This window comes from Saccharomyces cerevisiae, chromosome VII (assembly GCF_000146045.2).
Source record: "Saccharomyces cerevisiae S288C chromosome VII, complete sequence".
Classification (NCBI taxonomy): domain Eukaryota; kingdom Fungi; phylum Ascomycota; class Saccharomycetes; order Saccharomycetales; family Saccharomycetaceae; genus Saccharomyces; species Saccharomyces cerevisiae.
Window position 1 is genome coordinate 654,595 of NC_001139.9, and position 23,589 is coordinate 678,183.

Genomic DNA, 23,589 nt, shown 5'->3' on the forward strand with positions numbered 1-23,589 from the left:
TGTCTCATGCCAATAAGATCAATCAGCTCAGCTTCACAAATGAACGTGTTCGGTAAAAAAGAAGAAAAGCAAGAAAAAGTTTACTCTCTACAAAACGGTTTTCCGTACTCTCATCACCCATACGCTTCTCAATACTCAAGACCAGACGGCCCTATCTTACTGCAAGACTTCCATCTGCTGGAAAATATTGCAAGTTTCGATAGAGAAAGAGTTCCGGAGCGTGTAGTCCATGCCAAAGGTGGTGGTTGTAGACTGGAGTTCGAACTAACAGATTCTTTGAGTGATATTACATACGCCGCTCCATACCAGAATGTGGGTTACAAATGTCCTGGTCTTGTTCGTTTTTCCACCGTTGGTGGTGAAAGTGGTACACCAGACACTGCAAGAGACCCAAGAGGTGTTTCTTTTAAATTCTATACCGAGTGGGGGAACCATGACTGGGTCTTCAACAATACTCCCGTCTTCTTCCTCAGAGACGCTATTAAGTTTCCCGTATTTATTCATTCGCAAAAGAGAGACCCTCAGTCTCATCTGAATCAGTTTCAGGACACTACCATATACTGGGATTATCTAACATTGAATCCGGAATCAATCCATCAAATAACTTACATGTTTGGTGATAGAGGTACTCCTGCTTCGTGGGCTAGTATGAACGCGTACTCTGGTCATTCCTTCATCATGGTCAACAAAGAAGGTAAGGACACATATGTGCAATTCCACGTCTTGTCGGATACTGGTTTTGAAACCTTGACTGGAGATAAGGCTGCTGAACTGTCAGGCTCCCACCCTGATTATAATCAGGCAAAGCTGTTCACTCAATTGCAAAATGGCGAAAAGCCAAAATTTAACTGTTATGTGCAAACAATGACACCCGAACAAGCAACTAAGTTCAGGTATTCGGTAAATGACCTAACGAAAATATGGCCACACAAGGAATTCCCTTTGAGAAAATTTGGTACCATCACCCTAACGGAGAATGTTGACAATTATTTCCAAGAAATTGAACAAGTTGCATTCAGTCCAACGAACACTTGTATCCCAGGTATTAAGCCTTCTAATGATTCCGTTCTACAAGCCAGACTTTTCTCCTATCCAGACACTCAACGTCATAGATTGGGAGCCAACTATCAGCAATTGCCCGTCAACAGACCAAGAAACTTGGGATGTCCATACTCCAAAGGTGATTCCCAATACACTGCCGAACAGTGTCCATTTAAAGCAGTGAACTTCCAAAGGGACGGCCCAATGAGTTACTACAATTTCGGTCCTGAGCCAAATTATATTTCCAGTTTACCAAATCAAACTCTGAAATTCAAAAATGAAGACAACGACGAAGTATCTGATAAGTTCAAAGGGATAGTTCTTGACGAAGTAACAGAAGTTTCTGTGAGAAAACAGGAACAAGACCAAATCAGAAACGAGCATATTGTTGATGCCAAAATTAATCAATATTACTACGTTTATGGTATTAGTCCACTAGACTTCGAACAGCCAAGAGCTCTATATGAAAAGGTATACAACGATGAACAGAAGAAATTATTCGTTCATAACGTTGTTTGCCACGCTTGTAAGATCAAAGATCCTAAAGTCAAAAAGAGAGTTACGCAATACTTTGGTTTGCTAAACGAAGATTTGGGTAAAGTCATTGCAGAATGCTTGGGAGTTCCTTGGGAACCTGTTGACCTTGAAGGTTATGCCAAGACTTGGTCCATTGCAAGTGCCAATTAAGGCAGCACTATTTATTCATAATTATTCGTAATTATATCTCCATAATTATTTATTCATAAGTTTTCTTTAAGTTTATTCTCTACATCACTAGTTATTACAAATTGGTCGTATGTACAAGCACTAATATTTCATACTTATCGTACTTCATACATAGCAAATCCTGTTAGGAAAAATATGGCAGCAAAACAGATTGGCTGCCTACTTTTGACACATTTTTTTCTAATTCGGTACTTAGATCGGCATGAACTCAACGATTATCGCATTATACGGACAATCTGAAAAAAAAAAGTAGCCTAACTTATGCAGTTGTGTGTTTATAACGTTGAATTCCTAAACCTCTTGAAGGTGTAATATAACAAGTAACATAACTAGGTTTTCACAACTCGTTAGTTTCTATTAAAAGAGGAATAAACAAATTTTATTAGGACTAAGAGGATTATACAGAGTACCAGCAGAGAAAACTTTAAATTCTTTCTGTTATAATAATATCTTACCAAAGTTTTTTGTTTTCTATCTCCACATTTTTCGTACCATCTCTTTAGGTAATCACTCTGAATAACTTTTATTCATATACACCCCAATATTTTTTAAGATTCCACCTATCTCCGTTACATAAAAGGATCCATGCACAATTTTCATGGAGGAACAATTTACTAATCAGAAGAAAGTATCACATCTACAGTCATTAATGAACACTAAAAGGAGTGAACAGCCCACCGAATTTGCCAAAAAACATAGGTTTAAAGATACGCTTGCATTGTTCCTGGTTTTTTTGAGTTTTAACCACTTCACTTCCCTATGTTTATTGGTTTCCTTTATTGTTGCTACCAAATGCAAAGATTTTCTGGCAAATTGTTTTATTATACTTTTCCTATCGAAAAAACCTTCCCGCCATATCGGTGAAGTGGCGCACATAGATATAAGTACTTCCAAAGTGACCAATGGTAGTTCAAACCGAAAATCTAATTCACGATTTTTTGGCAATTCAAAAAATAGCTTCGTCATTCCGATCCCCGTATTAATTTGTGAAATTTTATTTGCAATGTTACTAAAGATTTACGGTGGCGATTATTTTGTTAAGCCAATAAAAAATCTGGCAATTTCTATTATTGCCTCATTTTTGATCAATGATCCAAGCGATTGCTTAAGCTATGCAACTTCATGCTCAGTATTGTATGCTGTGTCAACTAACACTTTTCAAAGAGTGTCACACTTCTTTGACATTATACAGTTATTTGATATGTCTTTACGAGGAACCGGCCAATCAATTAAATTATTCACGGTTTTTCGCAAGTATTCACAGTTTTTCAAAAAGCTTTTCTCTCTATTTTTGCCAATGCCTTTCAAGATGCTTGGCAAACATTCAGACAGTATGATTTATTATCTATCCTTTCACATCCTTTTTTTCTCATTTGCTTCAAGTTTATTACACCCTCATAGACAAACAGCGGAAAACAAGCCATTGAAAAAGGGTTTCAATTCAACTAAACCAGATGTAGCCCGTGTTCAAGGTCTGCAAAAGATGAGAATTTCTTCTTCTTCTTCCGTTTCTGCCGATTCGAACACTTTAGAGGACCAAAGTCCTATGATACCGAACGATCCAGGTGGACTTAGCAGCAGCAATCAAACTATCCATCCATCCCAACAAAATAACTCGCCAGTTCCCCTATCATCACACAGTAATATTTTGAACCCTGCCGCCTCTTATCCTACTGATGCTACTTCTAGTTTTCCCTATTTCACTTCTATGGTCAAGGAATATAAGTCATATCAGCCATCGGTAATCTCTGCTGAAGGAAGCAATTCTCAAGCCGTTACTACTACTACCAGTACAACAACCTCTCCTACAACGTTCAACTTTTCTGGTGATAACACTAGTTTGTCAAATGAAATCTCTCTATCTGATTCCTCGAATGGAAATTCGAAAAAGGATTCTGATTTCTTTTCCCCTTCCAATGACAAGTATACTAACCAACTGTTTGAACTGAATGTTGATTTTGGGAACATGTTTTCTTCTAGCAAATTATCTTCAGACATATCTGTTACATCAAACTTGGAAAATTTTATCCGTCTTCTATTCAGAAGAAAGAATCAACACTTGATTGCACCTCTTTGGTCTATGGTAGTTACATTAAAAACAACGAATTTTGAAAAAAAATACTTACAAGAAACCTCTGAAAATTCACTAACACCAACAAATTCGAATACTTCATACGTCAGTAATCAGGAAAAACATGACAAAGATTTGGACACGATTAATACACATTCAGTTTCATCAAGAATTAGTTTCACCCATGCCGGAAAGTTTAAGAAGAGCGTGTTTAACAATTTCGAACCTTCAAATACTATGGCCCTGATTGCAAAGACAACATCTGATGACTACAATCTTTTAAATTTAGTTTCCACCAATGAAAATATTTTCAATAGAAATGATAATGACTACAAAGTTTGCATTATTGATATTAGCACAAACTCTATTACATTCCATATTGAAAATTTACATGATGGCGAACTCATTGTTTTAGTAAACGGTGTTATCTGGTCAGAAGTTTCTTGCGCTTTAATTTTAGAGCATGTAGGCGAAGAATACGTTGTCGTTAACGGATTAGTCCCTTCTTGTTCTTATGATATTCAATTCATCAACAGACTAAATCACCGAGATGATTATTTGGTTTCTGATTTAATTGTAAGGACTTGTGGGAATAACAATGCGATTGCCGGAAAATTTGAAAACCTTGATTTCAGCTTCCCTTCATACTACCATAGGAAATTCTTATCTCCGTTGCTAACTCTGAAGCATTCCGTGCTAACTACAAACGCAAATTTGTCCGATGAAAGGACAAAATTGAAAAAGACAAAAAAGGAATTCAGCAAGAAGTTAAGTCTTTTGAGACAAGAAATTGATTATTTTAAAGGCAGGATTTCACAGAACGCAACACATGACGAAAAGAGCACTTTAAAAGTCGAAAATTTGAAGGTTGCCCTACAGCAAAGTGAGACTGCGGTAAATAAGTTAGAGATGCAATTGAAAACTCTCACTGAAAAAGAGCTTGAATTAGAAGAGGAATACTTGAAAAAGAAAGATCTACACTTGAAAAATCAATTAGAGTTCAGTAAGTTAGAAGAAAGCTTATCGAAAGACCTGAAAAACTCAGAAGGGAGGTTCCAAAAGGTCAATCAAGAATTAGTTCAACTAGGCTCTAAACTGGACAAATTGAACGCGAGAAACGAGAAGTTACAAAAGGAGGTCGATCAGAACGCAGAAGAGATAGAAAAGTTCAGTACTCAATTTTTGAGTAAAAGAGAAAAGGATAGATTTAGAAGAAAGGAGTACAGGATACGCGAAGCCAATAAATTTGAATTGACTATAAAGGGGTTAGAGCAAGATATCAACAGATTAGAAAATGAGAATGAAAATATACATAGTCTAATTGGTAATAGTTACTGATGGAAGATTAGAAAACAAAGATAGATAAGAATTCGTTTTGTAGCATCCTAAAATTTACTTCTATTGAATATATACATGTATTTATTACTTGGACGTTCTACTTTAAATGTAGTCAGTCGTTTTTTTCTCGATATTGTTTTTTTATTGTTTCCTAATAACTTCATTTGTTACTTTTTTGCCTTTTGTTATTTATGGAAATAATGCAGGTTAACATAAGTAAACATAAAATATGAGAAAAACTAAGAATGTTTGCTGATGTATTGAACAGTTCACATCGTTGTGTCTACTATTAACACTAAGTTGTTGATCAAAACATTCCCTAATTAATAGCTGCCCCAGGACTTGGAAGGCCACACTACTCTCCATGACATCAAAGATACGGCCCAAATAATCTGTATCCTCGATATGAACTTAGGACCACATATTTGGAGCTTGTCCAAAATACTAAAATGGCAGATAACAATTAGATGGTTCCAATTCAAATACATTACAAGCTACGAAAACTAATATTCTATAATTTATACTAAGTTCATGGAAAGAATTGCAATGGATTGAGGTTTCTAACGAGGTTATCACTACCGCAAATATAGAGAGTAAGTTGGTAATATACAACAATAGAATTTAATCAATAACCAATCTCAACATTATTGTATCGTATTTTAACTTATAATTGTGCTCATATCAAGTTTTCTAGGTTACAATTACGACCAATTCTCAGGTTGTTTTGCAAAATTGGCGAAGAGATGGAGGCCTACCACATATTATCACGATTTGATAGGGATAATCTGAGTAACGATTAGTTATTGACGAATCCCTTTAATATAGTTTCCACACGAGAATAGGCGCCTACTAAAGAATTGATGAATCTGCTGGTAATTTCTAGGTTTCCATTATTCGGTAAAATATACGGAATGTATTAGGGGTTCTTCATGACGATCAAAGATCCATGAATGGAGATCGGTATTTTTAAGTAATAGTGCTACTATTTTTTTCCTTTTTGCATTCTGTCGTTCAATATCCTGTTACATTATTAATCTTAGTTTCGGATTCCACTGAAATCAATAACTATATCCCATGGCTTGGGCCTTAATTCTTGTGTCATATACAATAATATGCTAGTGCCGTGAACACTAGCCAATGAAGAAATGATCGTTTTCCAACACATACCGGACGTGGCTCTGATAGTGCTCGACGATGGAAATTTCAGCATGCATACTGATGTATGTCAAGATAACAACTACAGTCCTATCGTCGTGATTATAGGGAATCGACCGCGCCACTGCTATGACAACGGAAAGTTTATCCATGGCCTGCTGATTTTGATGCTGCTGTGGACACGAGAATACCAACACCTGTTCACATCTTCATGTGGATGAACGTAACGAAGTGGATATTTAGGCTCGGTAGCGAATCTTTTGCCGTACCTCCAAATTTATCTTGTATCGATTTTTCCGTCTAGTTGAAACTGTTATTATCCGCCCCTCCAATTTTCTGTAAAGCATAGGTGCTTCTTCAAAGTATCCAATGTATTTCTTAAGCTTATCAAGAAATAACATACTTCGAATACGTCCCAAGTTTTCTGATAACTTTATCATATTCTTTTGGCTAATTGGCGATCGTTTATATACCCCAGTGATTTTGGTTATAAATTTATAATATAGTTCAAACTATCCTTCCTTTAGAACAACTGTAAGCTTTAATTTTGAGCAAGCGCTACCATTTGATATATAGCAAACTAACCAAAATGCTAAGACATCTTCTAGTCTAAAAGTAACTCTTTTTCTGTGTATCTAATTCACATTGTGAATTTGAAAAGTACCCTTATTTGTATATATGTTGGTTTTGATGGTAGGTGACCTCACTTTTCTTTAGAAAATTTGCAATTATAGTTTTAGACAATCCCTTTATGTTTCATGTGCGTATTCATTATTTTTAACAAATTCCTAGTTCTCAAATCTGAGTCTCTTGGTAAAAATTTGCCTCCTTAGCTTAGTGGTAGAGCGTTGCACTTGTAATGCAAAGGTCGTTAGTTCAATTCTGACAGGTGGCATAATTTTATATATCTCTTTTTTTGCTTGTTGTACGGAAGTTCTGTCCATCCGGTGGGCGACCGGTATAGAATTATCGCGCCATCCATGAAGGTTGGCCCAGGGCCGAGTAAAGATTTAGGCAGGACCGGTGGTGGCCACTGCCTGGGAACGTCGGCCTACGGCTCGCTGCATGCCGTTGAAAAATTTCAATTGTAATTTGGAAAATTTAACCAAATGATAATTTCAATATGTACCACTAGCACTTTACGTCAAGAATCTCAAGCAAACCAAAGGGTTTTAATCTTATACTTTTCCATTCTATTTTTTAATAGAATTTAAATCGGCAGCTCTTATACTTGGAAACAGGACGTTTTCATTTTGCTTTTTTGAAGGCCAGATATTTGCTTTCACTTTAAGAACCAACTCCAAGAAATCTTCAAAGTTTCCTTTGTTAGATTTATCCTCTGATTGAATTATTGAAACCACAGGTATAATCACTTTGGGGTAGAACATTATAGTTTTCATAGAAATTTTACAAAGGATCTCCTTCATATACCATGGCTACAAGTGTTAAAAGAAAAGCATCTGAGACTTCTGACCAGAATATTGTTAAAGTGCAAAAGAAACATTCCACACAGGACAGCACAACTGACAACGGATCCAAAGAAAATGATCACAGTAGTCAAGCCATCAACGAGCGTACCGTGCCCGAGCAAGAAAACGACGAAAGCGATACTTCACCTGAAAGTAACGAGGTCGCTACTAACACTGCTGCGACTCGCCACAATGGAAAGGTTACTGCAACAGAGTCCTATGATATTCACATAGCTAGAGAAACGGCTGAATTATTCAAGTCTAATATTTTCAAGTTACAAATTGACGAATTACTGGAGCAAGTGAAGTTAAAACAAAAACATGTTCTGAAAGTCGAAAAATTTCTACACAAGTTATATGATATTCTCCAGGAAATTCCTGATTGGGAGGAAAAGTCATTAGCTGAAGTGGACTCCTTCTTCAAAAACAAGATTGTTTCTGTTCCATTTGTTGACCCCAAACCTATTCCTCAAAATACTAATTATAAATTCAATTACAAGAAACCAGACATCTCCTTAATTGGCTCCTTTGCTCTTAAAGCTGGAATTTATCAACCTAACGGCTCTTCCATTGATACTTTACTAACAATGCCAAAGGAGTTGTTCGAAAAAAAAGATTTCTTAAATTTCAGGTGCTTACACAAGAGGAGCGTTTATTTAGCATACCTAACCCACCACCTATTGATATTATTGAAAAAAGATAAATTAGACTCATTTTTGCAACTCGAGTATTCTTATTTTGATAATGATCCGCTTTTACCAATTTTAAGAATTAGTTGTTCCAAACCAACGGGTGATTCTCTTTCTGATTATAACTTTTACAAGACCAGATTCTCTATCAACTTGCTTATTGGTTTCCCATACAAAGTCTTTGAACCAAAAAAACTGTTACCCAATAGAAACTGTATTAGAATAGCACAAGAAAGCAAAGAGCAATCTTTACCAGCCACTCCTCTTTACAATTTTTCAGTGTTATCTTCTTCAACACATGAAAACTACCTGAAGTATTTATACAAGACGAAGAAACAAACAGAATCTTTTGTTGAAGCTACTGTTTTAGGTAGATTATGGCTGCAGCAACGTGGGTTTTCATCCAATATGTCGCATTCTGGTTCATTGGGTGGATTCGGTACTTTTGAATTTACTATCTTGATGGCAGCGTTATTAAACGGTGGTGGTATAAATAGTAACAAGATATTACTTCACGGGTTTTCATCATACCAATTGTTTAAAGGTGTAATAAAATACTTAGCCACTATGGATTTGTGCCACGACGGCCATTTACAATTTCATTCTAATCCAGAGAATTCCTCCAGTTCACCAGCTTCTAAATATATTGATGAGGGTTTCCAAACTCCAACCTTATTTGATAAGTCAACCAAGGTCAATATTCTTACAAAAATGACTGTTTCTTCTTATCAAATTTTGAAAGAATATGCCGGTGAAACATTGAGAATGCTAAACAACGTTGTTCAAGACCAATTCTCAAATATTTTTTTGACTAATATTAGCCGTTTTGACAATTTGAAGTACGATCTGTGTTACGATGTACAGTTACCTTTGGGTAAGTACAATAATTTAGAAACTTCTTTAGCTGCTACATTTGGGTCAATGGAAAGAGTAAAATTTATTACTCTGGAGAATTTCCTCGCCCACAAGATTACAAATGTTGCAAGGTATGCATTGGGCGATAGAATCAAATATATCCAAATTGAAATGGTTGGTCAAAAGTCCGATTTTCCAATCACCAAAAGAAAAGTGTACTCTAACACAGGAGGTAACCATTTCAACTTTGATTTTGTAAGAGTAAAATTGATTGTTAACCCCTCTGAATGTGACAAATTAGTCACCAAGGGCCCTGCTCATTCTGAAACTATGTCTACAGAAGCAGCCGTTTTTAAGAATTTTTGGGGAATTAAATCTTCCTTAAGAAGATTCAAGGATGGCTCCATCACCCATTGTTGTGTTTGGTCTACATCCTCATCAGAGCCCATCATTTCCTCAATTGTTAACTTTGCATTGCAGAAACATGTTTCAAAAAAGGCACAAATATCAAATGAGACTATCAAGAAGTTTCATAATTTCCTACCGTTGCCAAACTTACCCTCAAGTGCTAAAACATCAGTTTTGAACTTGAGCAGCTTTTTCAACTTAAAGAAATCCTTTGACGATTTATACAAAATAATTTTCCAAATGAAGTTACCGCTTTCTGTAAAATCAATCTTACCGGTTGGCTCTGCATTTAGATACACTTCCTTATGCCAACCAGTACCATTCGCATACTCTGATCCAGATTTCTTTCAAGACGTCATTTTGGAATTTGAAACCTCACCTAAATGGCCAGATGAAATTACTTCCTTAGAAAAGGCTAAAACAGCTTTTCTTCTCAAAATTCAAGAAGAATTAAGCGCTAACTCTTCAACTTATAGGTCGTTTTTCAGCAGAGATGAATCCATCCCATACAATTTAGAAATTGTAACCTTGAACATCTTGACACCTGAAGGTTATGGATTCAAATTCAGAGTTCTAACTGAACGTGACGAAATCCTTTATTTAAGAGCTATAGCGAATGCTAGGAATGAGTTGAAACCAGAATTGGAGGCCACATTCCTAAAATTTACTGCAAAATATCTGGCTTCCGTAAGACATACTCGTACTTTGGAGAATATATCTCATTCGTATCAATTCTACTCCCCTGTGGTAAGACTATTCAAAAGATGGTTGGACACTCATTTATTACTAGGTCATATAACGGACGAATTAGCAGAGTTGATTGCCATTAAACCTTTTGTTGATCCTGCACCATATTTCATTCCAGGTTCTCTTGAAAACGGTTTCCTCAAAGTGCTTAAGTTTATAAGTCAATGGAACTGGAAAGATGATCCATTGATTTTAGATCTAGTAAAACCAGAAGATGATATAAGAGATACATTTGAAACAAGTATTGGAGCTGGCTCAGAGCTAGACTCCAAAACGATGAAAAAGCTTTCTGAAAGATTAACCCTAGCACAATATAAGGGCATTCAAATGAACTTCACGAACTTGAGGAACAGTGATCCCAACGGTACACATTTGCAATTTTTTGTTGCCTCTAAGAACGATCCAAGCGGTATTCTTTATTCATCAGGTATCCCACTACCCATTGCTACAAGGCTTACAGCATTAGCTAAAGTAGCCGTGAATCTTTTACAGACACACGGTTTAAACCAGCAAACTATCAATCTTTTATTCACGCCTGGATTAAAAGATTACGATTTTGTCGTTGATTTGAGGACACCAATAGGTTTGAAATCATCCTGTGGTATACTTTCAGCCACAGAGTTCAAGAATATAACTAACGATCAAGCCCCATCGAACTTTCCAGAGAATTTGAATGATTTAAGTGAAAAAATGGATCCAACATACCAGTTAGTGAAGTATTTGAACTTGAAGTACAAGAATAGTTTGATTTTATCAAGCCGCAAGTATATAGGTGTGAATGGTGGAGAGAAAGGAGATAAAAATGTCATCACAGGGCTAATAAAGCCACTCTTCAAGGGAGCCCACAAATTTAGAGTAAACTTGGATTGCAACGTTAAACCAGTGGATGATGAGAATGTGATTTTAAATAAAGAAGCCATATTTCATGAGATTGCTGCATTCGGGAATGACATGGTTATAAATTTTGAGACAGATTAGAATAAACAACAAAATCATAACTTTTAGAAGTATCTGTATAATATTAAATAATTAAAGCAGCCGGCAGTTTACATAAAGAATATTTTTCTTTAATTCTTTTTTTTAGATGTGGTCCTTTCGGCGATTTGGCACAAGTTAACTTAGTATTTTTAAAAGTTTTGAATAGTACTGCTGTGGCGACGCTCAGAATAAAGCTAGGTAAACGATTTGAACGCCTCAACTAGCACTATTTGATAGCATTTTGGCTGCAGAAAATATACAAAGACCTTATGAGCTCTGAAGAGGACTATTTCGATGAGCTCGAATATGACCTTGCCGATGAAGTTAATGAGGAAAAAGAAGACATACAAACTAAAAAGCTCACTACGGTAAATTGTCAAACAGAAAAATTCAATCCATTCGAAATTCTTCCGGAAAGTATAGAATTATTCAGGACGTTGGCACTCATCAGTCCTGATAGGTTATCTCTATCAGAGACAGCACAGATTTTACCAAAAATTGTCGATTTAAAAAGAATCCTTCAACAACAAGAAATAGATTTCATTAAACTGTTACCGTTTTTTAACGAAATCATCCCCCTCATCAAGAGCAATATAAAATTAATGCACAATTTTCTAATCTCACTGTACAGTAGACGTTTTCCAGAACTATCTTCATTGATACCATCACCATTACAATACTCAAAAGTGATAAGCATACTGGAAAATGAAAATTATTCAAAAAACGAAAGTGATGAACTATTTTTCCACTTGGAAAATAAAGCAAAATTGACCAGAGAGCAGATCCTCGTTTTAACAATGTCCATGAAGACGTCTTTCAAAAACAAAGAGCCATTGGACATCAAAACGAGGACGCAAATTTTAGAAGCAAATAGCATATTGGAAAATTTATGGAAACTACAAGAAGATATAGGTCAATACATAGCCTCAAAGATATCAATAATTGCCCCTAACGTGTGTTTCTTGGTAGGCCCGGAGATAGCAGCCCAATTAATAGCACATGCTGGAGGGGTTTTGGAGTTCAGTCGCATTCCCAGTTGCAACATTGCGTCCATTGGGAAGAATAAGCACCTCTCACATGAGTTACATACATTAGAGAGTGGAGTACGACAAGAAGGATATCTATTTGCTTCTGACATGATTCAGAAATTTCCCGTTTCTGTCCATAAACAAATGCTTAGGATGCTTTGTGCAAAAGTATCACTAGCCGCAAGAGTTGATGCTGGCCAGAAAAACGGTGATAGAAATACAGTTTTAGCTCATAAATGGAAAGCCGAACTATCGAAGAAAGCTAGAAAGCTATCAGAAGCCCCGAGCATTTCTGAAACGAAGGCTCTACCTATTCCGGAGGACCAACCCAAAAAGAAAAGAGCTGGGAGAAAATTTAGGAAGTACAAGGAAAAATTCAGACTATCGCATGTCAGACAATTACAAAATAGGATGGAATTTGGCAAGCAAGAACAAACTGTTCTTGATTCCTATGGTGAAGAAGTTGGTTTGGGTATGTCTAATACTTCTTTACAACAAGCAGTAGGAGCTACATCAGGTTCCAGAAGATCTGCTGGTAATCAAGCCAAGCTAACAAAGGTAATGAAGCACAGGATTTCTGAGGCTAATCAGCAAGCTGACGAATTCCTAATCTCCTTGGGTCATAATACAGAGCAACCGAATCTGTCGCCAGAGATGGTTCAAATGCACAAGAAACAGCATACTAACCCAGAAGAAGAGACCAATTGGTTTTCCGGTCATGGTTAGGGCTCTTCTACATACTTGATAATATTTAAAAAGATATTATATAGTAGTGACCGGCGAGAGCGTTTTCGCTCATAAATTTCGTAAAAAGCCAAACACCACACGCTGCAACCCAGATGCCCTTTTTAGGAAATGTAATTATTCAAAAAGTAAACAATGACATGTTTCATTCCTCAATCTAAATCATTCGAAGCTACCTTGATGTTGAAGCCCTCCGCTTGTTGTTTATTTAAAAATAAATACAAGGAGGCAATTCGTCCAAGTAAATTATTGTAAGATAGAAACCTTGCTAAAGATAGAAACTAATATACCAGAAAAATTCAAGCAACATCTACAGTATTCCTTGCTAAAGAAAAATTCTTTAATATGCTATCAAAATCAGAAAAAAATGTCGACCTCTTGGCAGGCAATATGAGCAATTTGAGTTTCGATGGGCATGGGACTCCTGGGGGCACTGGACTATTTCCTAACCAAAATATAACAAAGAGGAGGACAAGGCCTGCGGGTATCAATGATTCACCTTCGCCGGTAAAACCATCCTTTTTTCCTTACGAAGATACTTCCAACATGGACATAGACGAAGTATCTCAACCTGATATGGATGTCTCGAACTCTCCCAAGAAGCTTCCACCAAAGTTTTACGAAAGAGCAACTTCAAATAAAACACAGAGAGTTGTTAGTGTTTGCAAAATGTACTTTCTAGAACATTACTGTGATATGTTTGACTATGTAATTAGTAGAAGACAACGCACGAAGCAAGTTCTAGAATACCTGCAACAGCAAAGCCAACTTCCGAATTCTGACCAGATTAAACTCAACGAAGAGTGGTCCTCTTACTTACAAAGGGAACATCAGGTTTTGAGAAAAAGAAGGTTGAAACCAAAAAATAGGGATTTTGAAATGATCACACAAGTAGGTCAAGGTGGTTATGGGCAAGTTTATTTAGCCAGAAAGAAAGACACAAAAGAGGTGTGTGCTTTGAAAATTTTGAACAAAAAACTATTGTTTAAGCTCAACGAGACAAAACACGTTTTAACTGAAAGAGATATCCTAACCACGACAAGGTCTGAATGGTTAGTAAAACTTCTGTATGCATTCCAAGACCTACAAAGTTTATACCTGGCTATGGAATTTGTACCAGGCGGTGATTTTCGTACATTATTAATAAATACTAGATGCTTGAAAAGTGGCCATGCGAGATTTTACATCAGTGAAATGTTTTGCGCTGTTAATGCGTTACATGATTTAGGCTATACACATAGAGATTTAAAGCCGGAAAACTTCTTAATCGATGCCAAGGGACATATAAAATTAACAGATTTTGGTTTGGCTGCTGGTACGATTTCTAATGAAAGAATTGAAAGTATGAAGATAAGGTTAGAAAAAATCAAGGACCTGGAATTTCCAGCGTTTACAGAGAAATCTATAGAAGATAGAAGAAAAATGTACAACCAGTTGAGGGAGAAGGAAATTAATTATGCGAACTCCATGGTTGGGTCTCCGGATTATATGGCTTTGGAGGTTTTAGAAGGAAAGAAATATGACTTTACTGTGGATTACTGGTCGTTGGGTTGTATGCTGTTCGAAAGTTTAGTTGGTTATACACCATTTAGTGGATCATCGACTAATGAGACCTATGACAACTTAAGGCGCTGGAAACAAACTTTAAGAAGACCGAGACAATCTGATGGGAGGGCAGCATTCTCCGATAGAACTTGGGATTTAATAACAAGATTGATTGCCGATCCAATCAATCGATTAAGATCCTTCGAACATGTTAAACGCATGTCTTATTTTGCAGATATAAACTTTAGTACTTTGAGGTCAATGATCCCGCCTTTTACACCCCAACTAGACAGCGAAACTGATGCCGGTTATTTTGATGACTTCACCAGTGAGGCTGACATGGCCAAATATGCTGATGTTTTCAAAAGACAAGACAAATTAACGGCTATGGTAGATGACTCGGCAGTATCATCAAAACTTGTTGGGTTCACTTTCCGACATAGAAATGGTAAACAGGGTTCCAGTGGCATCTTATTCAACGGACTGGAACACTCAGACCCCTTTTCAACCTTTTACTAGCGTAAAAATGAATTCTTGTCTTGCATTCGCCGCGATATAATTAGCTTTAACGAGCTTCATGCAAACTTTTCAACTAGCACCTATGAACGCTTTTTTCATAAATATACATATATATATATATAGTTGTGCATTACTTAGGACTTCAAGCCCATTGTTTAAAATCTCAGTTCACGGTAACGGTCCATCCCATGACCGTTTTGAACTAAACTTAAGCATTCATGTTGGGAGCGGCGAAACTTGGTAATGTTTTACAGGAAAACAGCAATGACCACTATTAATCGAAAATCTGCAAAAAATGAAAAGGAATGGGTGTTAACATCAATTGTTTTTTCAATGATAATTACAAATTGGACTGATACTACATTGCTAGATGTACAAAAAACGCAAGGTAGCTCTCTTAGAAGGATCCATAATATATAAAAAAGGGCTTATGGTTTACTGATATCTTTTTCACTTCAAAAACTTACATATAAAAATAGGATGACAAATGCAAAGATTTTAGTAGCTCATATAAGTGAAAGCGATGCCGATGAGGCTATCAGAAAGATCAAGAAAGTGAATGAAAAATCAGGGCCCTTTGATCTAATAATTATATTCAGTAACTCGTATGATGAAAATTTTGAGCTGAATACTGATGGGTTACCTCAACTAATACTACTATCGTGTGATAAGGCTAACAATTCGAAATCCAAAAAGATAAATGAAAATGTAACATTGCTGCATAATATGGGTACTTATAAATTAGCAAATGGAATCACTCTTTCATATTTTATTTATCCGGATGATACTCTTCAAGGGGAGAAAAAAAGCATACTGGACGAATTTGGCAAAAGTGAGGATCAGGTAGACATTCTCCTTACAAAAGAATGGGGCCTTTCGATCTCTGAGAGATGTGGAAGGTTGTCTGGAAGTGAAGTTGTTGATGAATTGGCGAAAAAGTTACAAGCAAGGTACCATTTTGCCTTTTCAGATGAAATAAACTTTTACGAATTAGAGCCTTTCCAGTGGGAAAGAGAGCGCTTATCGAGGTTCCTCAATATTCCAAAATATGGATCTGGAAAGAAATGGGCCTATGCATTCAATATGCCAATAGGGGACAACGAACTAAAGGATGAACCTGAACCGCCCAACTTGATAGCTAACCCGTATAATAGCGTGGTTACAAACAGCAATAAAAGGCCACTAGAAACAGAAACAGAGAATTCGTTCGATGGAGACAAACAGGTACTTGCTAATAGAGAAAAGAATGAAAATAAAAAAATTCGAACGATTTTGCCGTCAAGTTGTCATTTCTGCTTTTCAAATCCAAACCTCGAGGATCATATGATAATATCAATCGGCAAACTAGTGTATTTAACCACAGCGAAGGGACCTTTAAGTGTTCCTAAGGGTGATATGGATATCTCAGGCCATTGCCTCATTATTCCCATTGAACATATTCCGAAATTAGATCCAAGCAAGAACGCAGAGTTGACACAGAGTATTTTGGCTTATGAAGCTAGTCTTGTGAAGATGAACTACATAAAATTTGATATGTGCACGATTGTCTTCGAAATACAGTCTGAACGTTCTATTCATTTCCACAAACAAGTTATTCCCGTTCCAAAATACCTCGTTCTAAAGTTCTGCAGTGCCTTAGATAGACAGGTTCATTTCAATAACGAAAAATTCACAAGAAATGCTAAGCTAGAGTTCCAATGTTACGATTCACACTCTTCCAAACAATATGTGGATGTAATTAACAACCAATCCAATAATTATTTACAATTTACCGTCTACGAGACTCCTGAAGCGGACCCAAAGATATATTTGGCCACATTTAATGCCAGTGAGACAATAGATCTGCAGTTTGGACGACGTGTACTAGCCTTTTTACTTAACTTGCCACGCAGGGTGAAATGGAATTCTTCAACCTGTTTACAAACTAAGCAACAAGAGACTATAGAGGCTGAAAAGTTTCAAAAGGCCTACAGGACCTATGACATTTCTCTCACAGAAAACTAAACTAAAACTATTTCATTTAGAATTTCAAATATATCCAAATATATGTATATATATGTAGAATACTAAGTCATGCTACCTCTGAACGTTTAAGAGACCTAGCAACTCAGAGGTGATGAATTAAAAGAAAAACCGGGTAAAGTTCTTCGAGAGACCGCGCTGAAAAAATTTTTTTAGAAGAGTCACCCATACAGCCTACTGGTGTTCTCTGTGTGTGCTACCACTGGCTGTCATCGTTGTTGTATGTCCTTCAGATTTATGGAATTACTTAGATGGTATGAATAAGTGGTTAAACACATTATCTAAGACATTCACTTTTCGGCTTTTGAACTGTCATTATAGGCGATCATTACCACTTTGTCAAAACTTTTCTCTGAAGAAGTCGTTAACTCATAATCAAGTCAGGTTCTTTAAAATGAGCGATCTTGATAATTTGCCTCCAGTTGACCCAAAGACTGGTGAGGTCATCATTAATCCGTTAAAGGAAGATGGCTCTCCAAAGACTCCTAAGGAAATTGAAAAAGAGAAGAAAAAGGCTGAAAAACTGTTAAAGTTCGCTGCCAAACAAGCTAAAAAAAATGCTGCTGCCACCACAGGTGCATCTCAAAAGAAACCTAAGAAAAAGAAGGAAGTTGAGCCAATCCCTGAATTTATTGACAAAACTGTTCCAGGTGAGAAAAAAATCTTAGTATCCTTGGATGATCCGGCTTTAAAAGCTTATAACCCTGCTAACGTTGAAAGTTCTTGGTATGACTGGTGGATCAAGACTGGTGTTTTTGAACCTGAGTTTACCGCTGATGGTAAGGTTAAACCAGAAGGTGTATTTTGCATTCCAGCACCTCCACCAAACGTCACTGGTGCCTTACATATTGGTCATGCTTTGACTATTGCTATCCAAGATTCTTTGATCAGATATAACAGAATGAAAGGTAAAACTGTCTTATTCTTGCCAGGTTTCGACCATGCTGGTATTGCTACTCAGTCCGTTGTGGAGAAGCAAATCTGGGCTAAGGACAGAAAGACTAGACATGACTATGGAAGAGAAGCTTTTGTTGGTAAGGTCTGGGAATGGAAAGAGGAATACCATAGCAGAATTAAGAACCAAATTCAAAAATTGGGGGCTTCTTATGATTGGAGCCGCGAAGCTTTCACTTTGAGTCCAGAATTGACCAAGTCTGTTGAAGAAGCTTTTGTTAGACTACATGATGAAGGTGTTATTTATCGTGCGTCCAGATTAGTTAATTGGTCTGTTAAATTGAATACCGCTATCTCTAATTTGGAAGTCGAAAATAAGGACGTTAAAAGTAGAACGCTTTTATCAGTCCCAGGCTATGATGAAAAGGTTGAATTTGGTGTTTTAACATCATTTGCTTATCCAGTTATCGGTAGCGATGAAAAACTGATCATTGCTACAACTAGACCTGAAACTATATTTGGTGATACTGCCGTTGCAGTTCATCCTGATGATGACCGTTACAAACACTTGCATGGTAAGTTCATCCAACATCCTTTCTTACCAAGAAAAATTCCAATTATCACCGACAAGGAAGCTGTTGACATGGAATTCGGTACTGGTGCCGTTAAGATCACTCCAGCCCATGACCAAAACGATTACAATACCGGTAAGCGTCACAATTTGGAATTCATCAATATTTTGACTGACGATGGTTTATTAAACGAGGAGTGTGGTCCAGAGTGGCAAGGCATGAAGAGGTTTGATGCCAGAAAGAAGGTCATTGAGCAGCTGAAGGAAAAGAACCTATACGTTGGCCAAGAAGATAATGAAATGACCATTCCAACTTGTTCCAGATCTGGTGACATTATTGAACCTTTATTGAAACCTCAATGGTGGGTTTCTCAAAGTGAAATGGCCAAAGATGCTATTAAGGTTGTTAGGGATGGTCAAATTACCATCACCCCCAAATCTTCTGAGGCTGAATATTTCCATTGGTTGGGTAACATCCAAGATTGGTGTATTTCCAGACAATTATGGTGGGGTCATCGTTGTCCAGTTTACTTTATTAATATCGAAGGCGAAGAACACGATAGAATTGATGGTGACTATTGGGTTGCTGGTAGGAGCATGGAGGAAGCTGAAAAGAAGGCTGCTGCCAAATACCCTAATTCCAAATTTACTCTGGAACAAGATGAAGATGTTTTAGACACCTGGTTCTCGTCCGGTTTGTGGCCTTTCTCCACTTTGGGTTGGCCAGAGAAGACTAAAGACATGGAAACTTTTTACCCCTTTTCTATGTTGGAAACTGGTTGGGATATTCTTTTCTTCTGGGTTACTAGAATGATTCTATTGGGCTTAAAATTGACCGGTTCAGTTCCATTCAAGGAAGTTTTCTGCCACTCTTTAGTCCGTGACGCTCAAGGTCGTAAGATGTCTAAATCTTTAGGTAATGTTATTGACCCACTAGACGTTATTACTGGTATTAAGTTGGATGATTTGCATGCAAAATTATTACAAGGTAACTTAGATCCAAGAGAAGTTGAAAAAGCTAAGATCGGTCAAAAGGAATCCTACCCTAACGGTATTCCTCAATGTGGTACCGATGCTATGAGGTTTGCATTATGTGCTTATACCACTGGTGGTCGTGATATTAACTTAGATATCTTACGTGTCGAAGGTTACAGAAAGTTCTGTAACAAAATCTACCAAGCTACCAAGTTTGCATTGATGAGACTCGGTGACGATTATCAACCACCTGCCACTGAAGGTCTATCAGGTAACGAATCCTTGGTTGAAAAATGGATCTTGCACAAGCTGACTGAAACCTCGAAAATTGTCAATGAAGCTCTAGATAAACGTGACTTCTTGACGTCCACTAGCAGTATTTACGAATTCTGGTATTTGATTTGTGATGTTTACATCGAGAACTCTAAATACTTGATTCAAGAAGGCTCTGCTATTGAAAAGAAGTCCGCAAAGGATACATTGTATATCTTGCTGGACAACGCTTTGAAATTAATCCATCCATTCATGCCATTCATTTCTGAAGAAATGTGGCAAAGACTTCCAAAGCGTTCCACTGAGAAGGCTGCCTCAATTGTAAAAGCTTCTTATCCAGTTTACGTATCTGAGTACGATGATGTCAAATCGGCCAATGCTTACGACTTGGTCTTGAACATTACCAAAGAAGCTCGTTCCTTGTTATCTGAGTACAATATTTTGAAGAATGGTAAGGTTTTCGTTGAATCTAACCACGAGGAATACTTCAAAACTGCTGAAGATCAGAAAGATTCTATTGTCTCGTTGATCAAGGCCATCGACGAAGTCACTGTTGTTCGTGATGCTTCCGAAATTCCAGAAGGTTGCGTATTGCAATCTGTTAACCCAGAAGTCAATGTACATCTTCTCGTCAAGGGACACGTTGATATTGATGCTGAAATTGCGAAAGTTCAAAAGAAACTTGAAAAGGCTAAAAAATCCAAGAACGGTATTGAACAAACCATTAACAGTAAGGATTACGAAACAAAGGCTAATACACAGGCCAAGGAAGCCAATAAAAGCAAGCTGGATAACACTGTTGCCGAAATCGAAGGTTTGGAAGCTACTATTGAAAACTTGAAGCGTTTGAAATTGTAGATTGAAGGTAGATAAAAATTAATGTAATATATATATATATATATGCTATGTATATGTAACAACGAAAATGTTAAGAATTTTAGAACATTGAATAATAACTATTTCCAAATATAAGAGGTAGTCTCCGGCATACGACATAGCATGTTGTGGTATATTATAATCTATAATGGCTATACAACTAGACGAGGTGATATATTGTCCTGTATTATTCTTCTTATATTTGTGACAAGTTCTTGACACTTTTGCTCACCCAGCTCCAGTAAACTGAACAATTGATCTTCATTAAAATCACCATTGCTGTCTAACAATAAAACGTTTTTCACGACTTTACCGCCATTGACGAACTCCAGAGCTAAAGTGTGGACAGAGAGCGAAATCTTCAATTGCTCGGCAGTGGGATCGACAATGATATCACTAGTGTCTTTGATTATTGCAATAGGGATGCTTGCGCACATACTATTTAAGGCAATTCCTGCATCAACTAAAGCCAAAAATGCCGCATTTATACAACAACTTAGCTCTCTCAGGGAGAATTCGGCTTCATCTTCACCAGATTCCAGAATTTGACAAGTTATCTGGCAGAGCTGTCTTGGGTAACAATGACGAGTGATGAGTGGGGTCAGAACTGCCCGTAATTTATCTTCGAGTACCTTCTCTCTTGTTGTGGCCACCCCTTTCGCGGGACGTACAATAATTTCTAATGCTAATTGTGTAGGCAGTTCTTGTCTTGCTTTTGGTTCAATAGGGCCTGTTACAGAACAAATAACCTTGGTGTCTTGTGATACGAATTCAGATGAACCATCTACATGATCTAATATCCCTATTTCTGCTTGGACGCTCATTTTTTTTTTTTTTTCAGCAGAATCTAATCTATTCTTGGTATTGGGCTCCTTGTTATTACCATATATGCAGAGATATTTTATGCATCTTAACTGGTTCATCTAACAAATTTTCCACTCTTTTTTCCACAATCCGATGCGCTTAAAAGGAAAAAAAAAGTAGTAAAAAGAAAAAGAGAGGTACATAATAGTCTTTATGAAGAAAAGGCGCTATTTTGTCACCTTTAACTTGGCATAGTCTGGAGCTTTATATAAACCATTCAAAGTACATAAATGTTGATATGTTCAAAGAGGAGGACTCGTTAAGAAAAGGGCAAAATGTGGCCGCGTGGAAAACTTTGTTGGCTGGCGCCGTATCCGGGCTGCTTGCCCGTAGCATAACTGCTCCCATGGATACCATTAAGATCAGATTGCAATTGACCCCTGCAAATGGGCTGAAGCCCTTCGGAAGTCAGGTCATGGAGGTGGCCAGAAGCATGATAAAGAACGAAGGCATCCGGTCCTTTTGGAAGGGTAACATACCCGGTTCTTTGCTGTACGTTACCTATGGCTCAGCGCAGTTTAGTTCATACTCCCTTTTTAATAGATATTTAACTCCATTTGGACTAGAGGCGCGCTTACATAGTCTTGTTGTCGGAGCCTTTGCTGGCATAACCAGTTCCATCGTTTCCTACCCGTTCGATGTTTTACGGACCCGACTAGTTGCCAACAACCAGATGCACTCAATGAGCATCACGAGAGAAGTGCGTGATATCTGGAAACTAGAAGGTCTCCCCGGATTTTTCAAGGGCTCCATCGCGTCAATGACAACCATAACTCTAACCGCATCTATAATGTTCGGAACATACGAAACAATCAGGATATACTGTGACGAAAACGAAAAAACGACCGCCGCGCATAAAAAATGGGAACTGGCTACTTTAAATCACAGCGCTGGTACCATTGGCGGCGTCATTGCTAAGATCATTACTTTCCCCCTCGAAACGATCCGTAGGCGAATGCAGTTCATGAATTCGAAGCATCTGGAAAAGTTCTCCCGTCATTCGTCTGTATACGGTTCTTATAAAGGGTACGGATTCGCAAGAATCGGTTTACAGATTTTGAAACAAGAAGGTGTGAGTTCGCTTTACAGAGGTATTCTGGTGGCCCTTTCCAAGACAATACCCACCACTTTTGTGAGTTTCTGGGGGTATGAAACTGCCATCCATTATTTGCGGATGTACTAAAGTTTCCAATCTTTTTTGTCACATGTACACACTCATATACATATACGAAATCATCATATCTTATATTCTTCACTGACAAAGATCGGTAGCCGCCCGGTTTTCCATTCCGATTACGGCCTGACTCAGTCGCGCCGTCTTCCTCTAATAACAAAAAATCGAAAAAAAAAGAGGAATCTCGTTGCTAGCGATCTGACGCCAACCCTTTTTCCGGTTTTTCTTAGTTGCCTGCTGCCCCGCACCGGTTTTTCTTCTTTTTTTTATCTTTTTTTCCGCTCAGTCAGCGGGGAAGGGAGAGAAGGAAACAATGAATCGGATCTTCCGATGGAACCAGCGTCAGGGACCACTACATCTGCTTGTTGTTTCAACACAACTTACATCTGCGCAAGCACACGGACTAGGAGTAACAAGAAGTAGTAAAATTGAAGAAAGCAAGGACTGCTGCAATCTCTGCACCCTTGTGGTAGCCACCCTTCTTAGATGTGGCATACTTACACTTTTTTTTTTCTTTTTTTTTTTTTTTTTTCGCCTTTTCTCATTTCTTGGCTCCTTAATAGCCAAGAAATGAGAAACGTGGGAGATGTTCAACCTCGCCTGATCCTACCAAAAAAAAAAATCGCA

General features: G+C 37.4%; 9 protein-coding genes and 2 non-coding genes across 11 annotated transcripts, besides 1 other annotated feature; 10 read left to right on the forward strand and 1 right to left on the reverse strand.

Moving 5' to 3' along the window:
* Window positions 1-39: 39 nt before the first annotated feature.
* Window positions 40-1,728, forward strand: CTT1 (catalase T; the record flags this gene model as incomplete). The annotated part of the gene is made up of 1 exon (NM_001181217.1): window positions 40-1,728. The coding sequence occupies one exon, from the start codon at window positions 40-42 to the stop codon at window positions 1,726-1,728; it is 1,689 nt and encodes a 562-aa protein (NP_011602.2).
* A 637-nt stretch (window positions 1,729-2,365) lies between these two features.
* Window positions 2,366-5,176, forward strand: NNF2 (Nnf2p; the record flags this gene model as incomplete). Its single annotated transcript, NM_001181218.1, has 1 exon — window positions 2,366-5,176. The coding sequence occupies one exon, from the start codon at window positions 2,366-2,368 to the stop codon at window positions 5,174-5,176; it is 2,811 nt and encodes a 936-aa protein (NP_011603.1).
* Window positions 5,177-5,312: 136 nt separating this feature from the next.
* Window positions 5,313-5,408: an origin of replication (ARS727; Autonomously Replicating Sequence).
* Window positions 5,409-5,492: 84 nt separating this feature from the next.
* On the forward strand, window positions 5,493-6,805 carry SUT126. The gene has a single exon (NR_188207.1). It is a non-coding gene; the product is annotated as an SUT126 (non-coding RNA).
* A 349-nt stretch (window positions 6,806-7,154) lies between these two features.
* On the forward strand, window positions 7,155-7,226 carry YNCG0027W. Its single transcript has one exon. It is a non-coding gene; the product is annotated as a tRNA-Thr (tRNA).
* Window positions 7,227-7,763: 537 nt separating this feature from the next.
* UTP22 (rRNA-processing protein UTP22) lies at window positions 7,764-11,477 on the forward strand (the record flags this gene model as incomplete). The annotated part of the gene is made up of 1 exon (NM_001181219.3): window positions 7,764-11,477. The coding sequence occupies one exon, from the start codon at window positions 7,764-7,766 to the stop codon at window positions 11,475-11,477; it is 3,714 nt and encodes a 1,237-aa protein (NP_011604.3).
* Window positions 11,478-11,746: 269 nt separating this feature from the next.
* Window positions 11,747-13,231, forward strand: PRP31 (U4/U6-U5 snRNP complex subunit PRP31; the record flags this gene model as incomplete). Its single annotated transcript, NM_001181220.1, has 1 exon — window positions 11,747-13,231. The coding sequence occupies one exon, from the start codon at window positions 11,747-11,749 to the stop codon at window positions 13,229-13,231; it is 1,485 nt and encodes a 494-aa protein (NP_011605.1).
* Window positions 13,232-13,594: 363 nt separating this feature from the next.
* Window positions 13,595-15,313, forward strand: DBF2 (serine/threonine-protein kinase DBF2; the record flags this gene model as incomplete). Its single annotated transcript, NM_001181221.3, has 1 exon — window positions 13,595-15,313. The coding sequence occupies one exon, from the start codon at window positions 13,595-13,597 to the stop codon at window positions 15,311-15,313; it is 1,719 nt and encodes a 572-aa protein (NP_011606.3).
* A 480-nt stretch (window positions 15,314-15,793) lies between these two features.
* Window positions 15,794-17,317, forward strand: DRN1 (Drn1p; the record flags this gene model as incomplete). Its single annotated transcript, NM_001181222.3, has 1 exon — window positions 15,794-17,317. The coding sequence occupies one exon, from the start codon at window positions 15,794-15,796 to the stop codon at window positions 17,315-17,317; it is 1,524 nt and encodes a 507-aa protein (NP_011607.3).
* A 274-nt stretch (window positions 17,318-17,591) lies between these two features.
* Window positions 17,592-20,906, forward strand: VAS1 (valine--tRNA ligase; the record flags this gene model as incomplete). Its single annotated transcript, NM_001181223.1, has 1 exon — window positions 17,592-20,906. The coding sequence occupies one exon, from the start codon at window positions 17,592-17,594 to the stop codon at window positions 20,904-20,906; it is 3,315 nt and encodes a 1,104-aa protein (NP_011608.1).
* A 170-nt stretch (window positions 20,907-21,076) lies between these two features.
* On the reverse strand, window positions 21,077-21,748 carry RRP46 (exosome non-catalytic core subunit RRP46; the record flags this gene model as incomplete). The annotated part of the gene is made up of 1 exon (NM_001181224.1): window positions 21,077-21,748. The coding sequence occupies one exon, from the start codon at window positions 21,746-21,748 to the stop codon at window positions 21,077-21,079; it is 672 nt and encodes a 223-aa protein (NP_011609.2).
* A 278-nt stretch (window positions 21,749-22,026) lies between these two features.
* Window positions 22,027-22,971, forward strand: TPC1 (thiamine transporter TPC1; the record flags this gene model as incomplete). Its single annotated transcript, NM_001181225.3, has 1 exon — window positions 22,027-22,971. One exon carries the CDS (start codon window positions 22,027-22,029, stop codon window positions 22,969-22,971), a length of 945 nt encoding a protein of 314 aa, NP_011610.3.
* Between the last annotated feature and the right edge of the window lie 618 nt (window positions 22,972-23,589).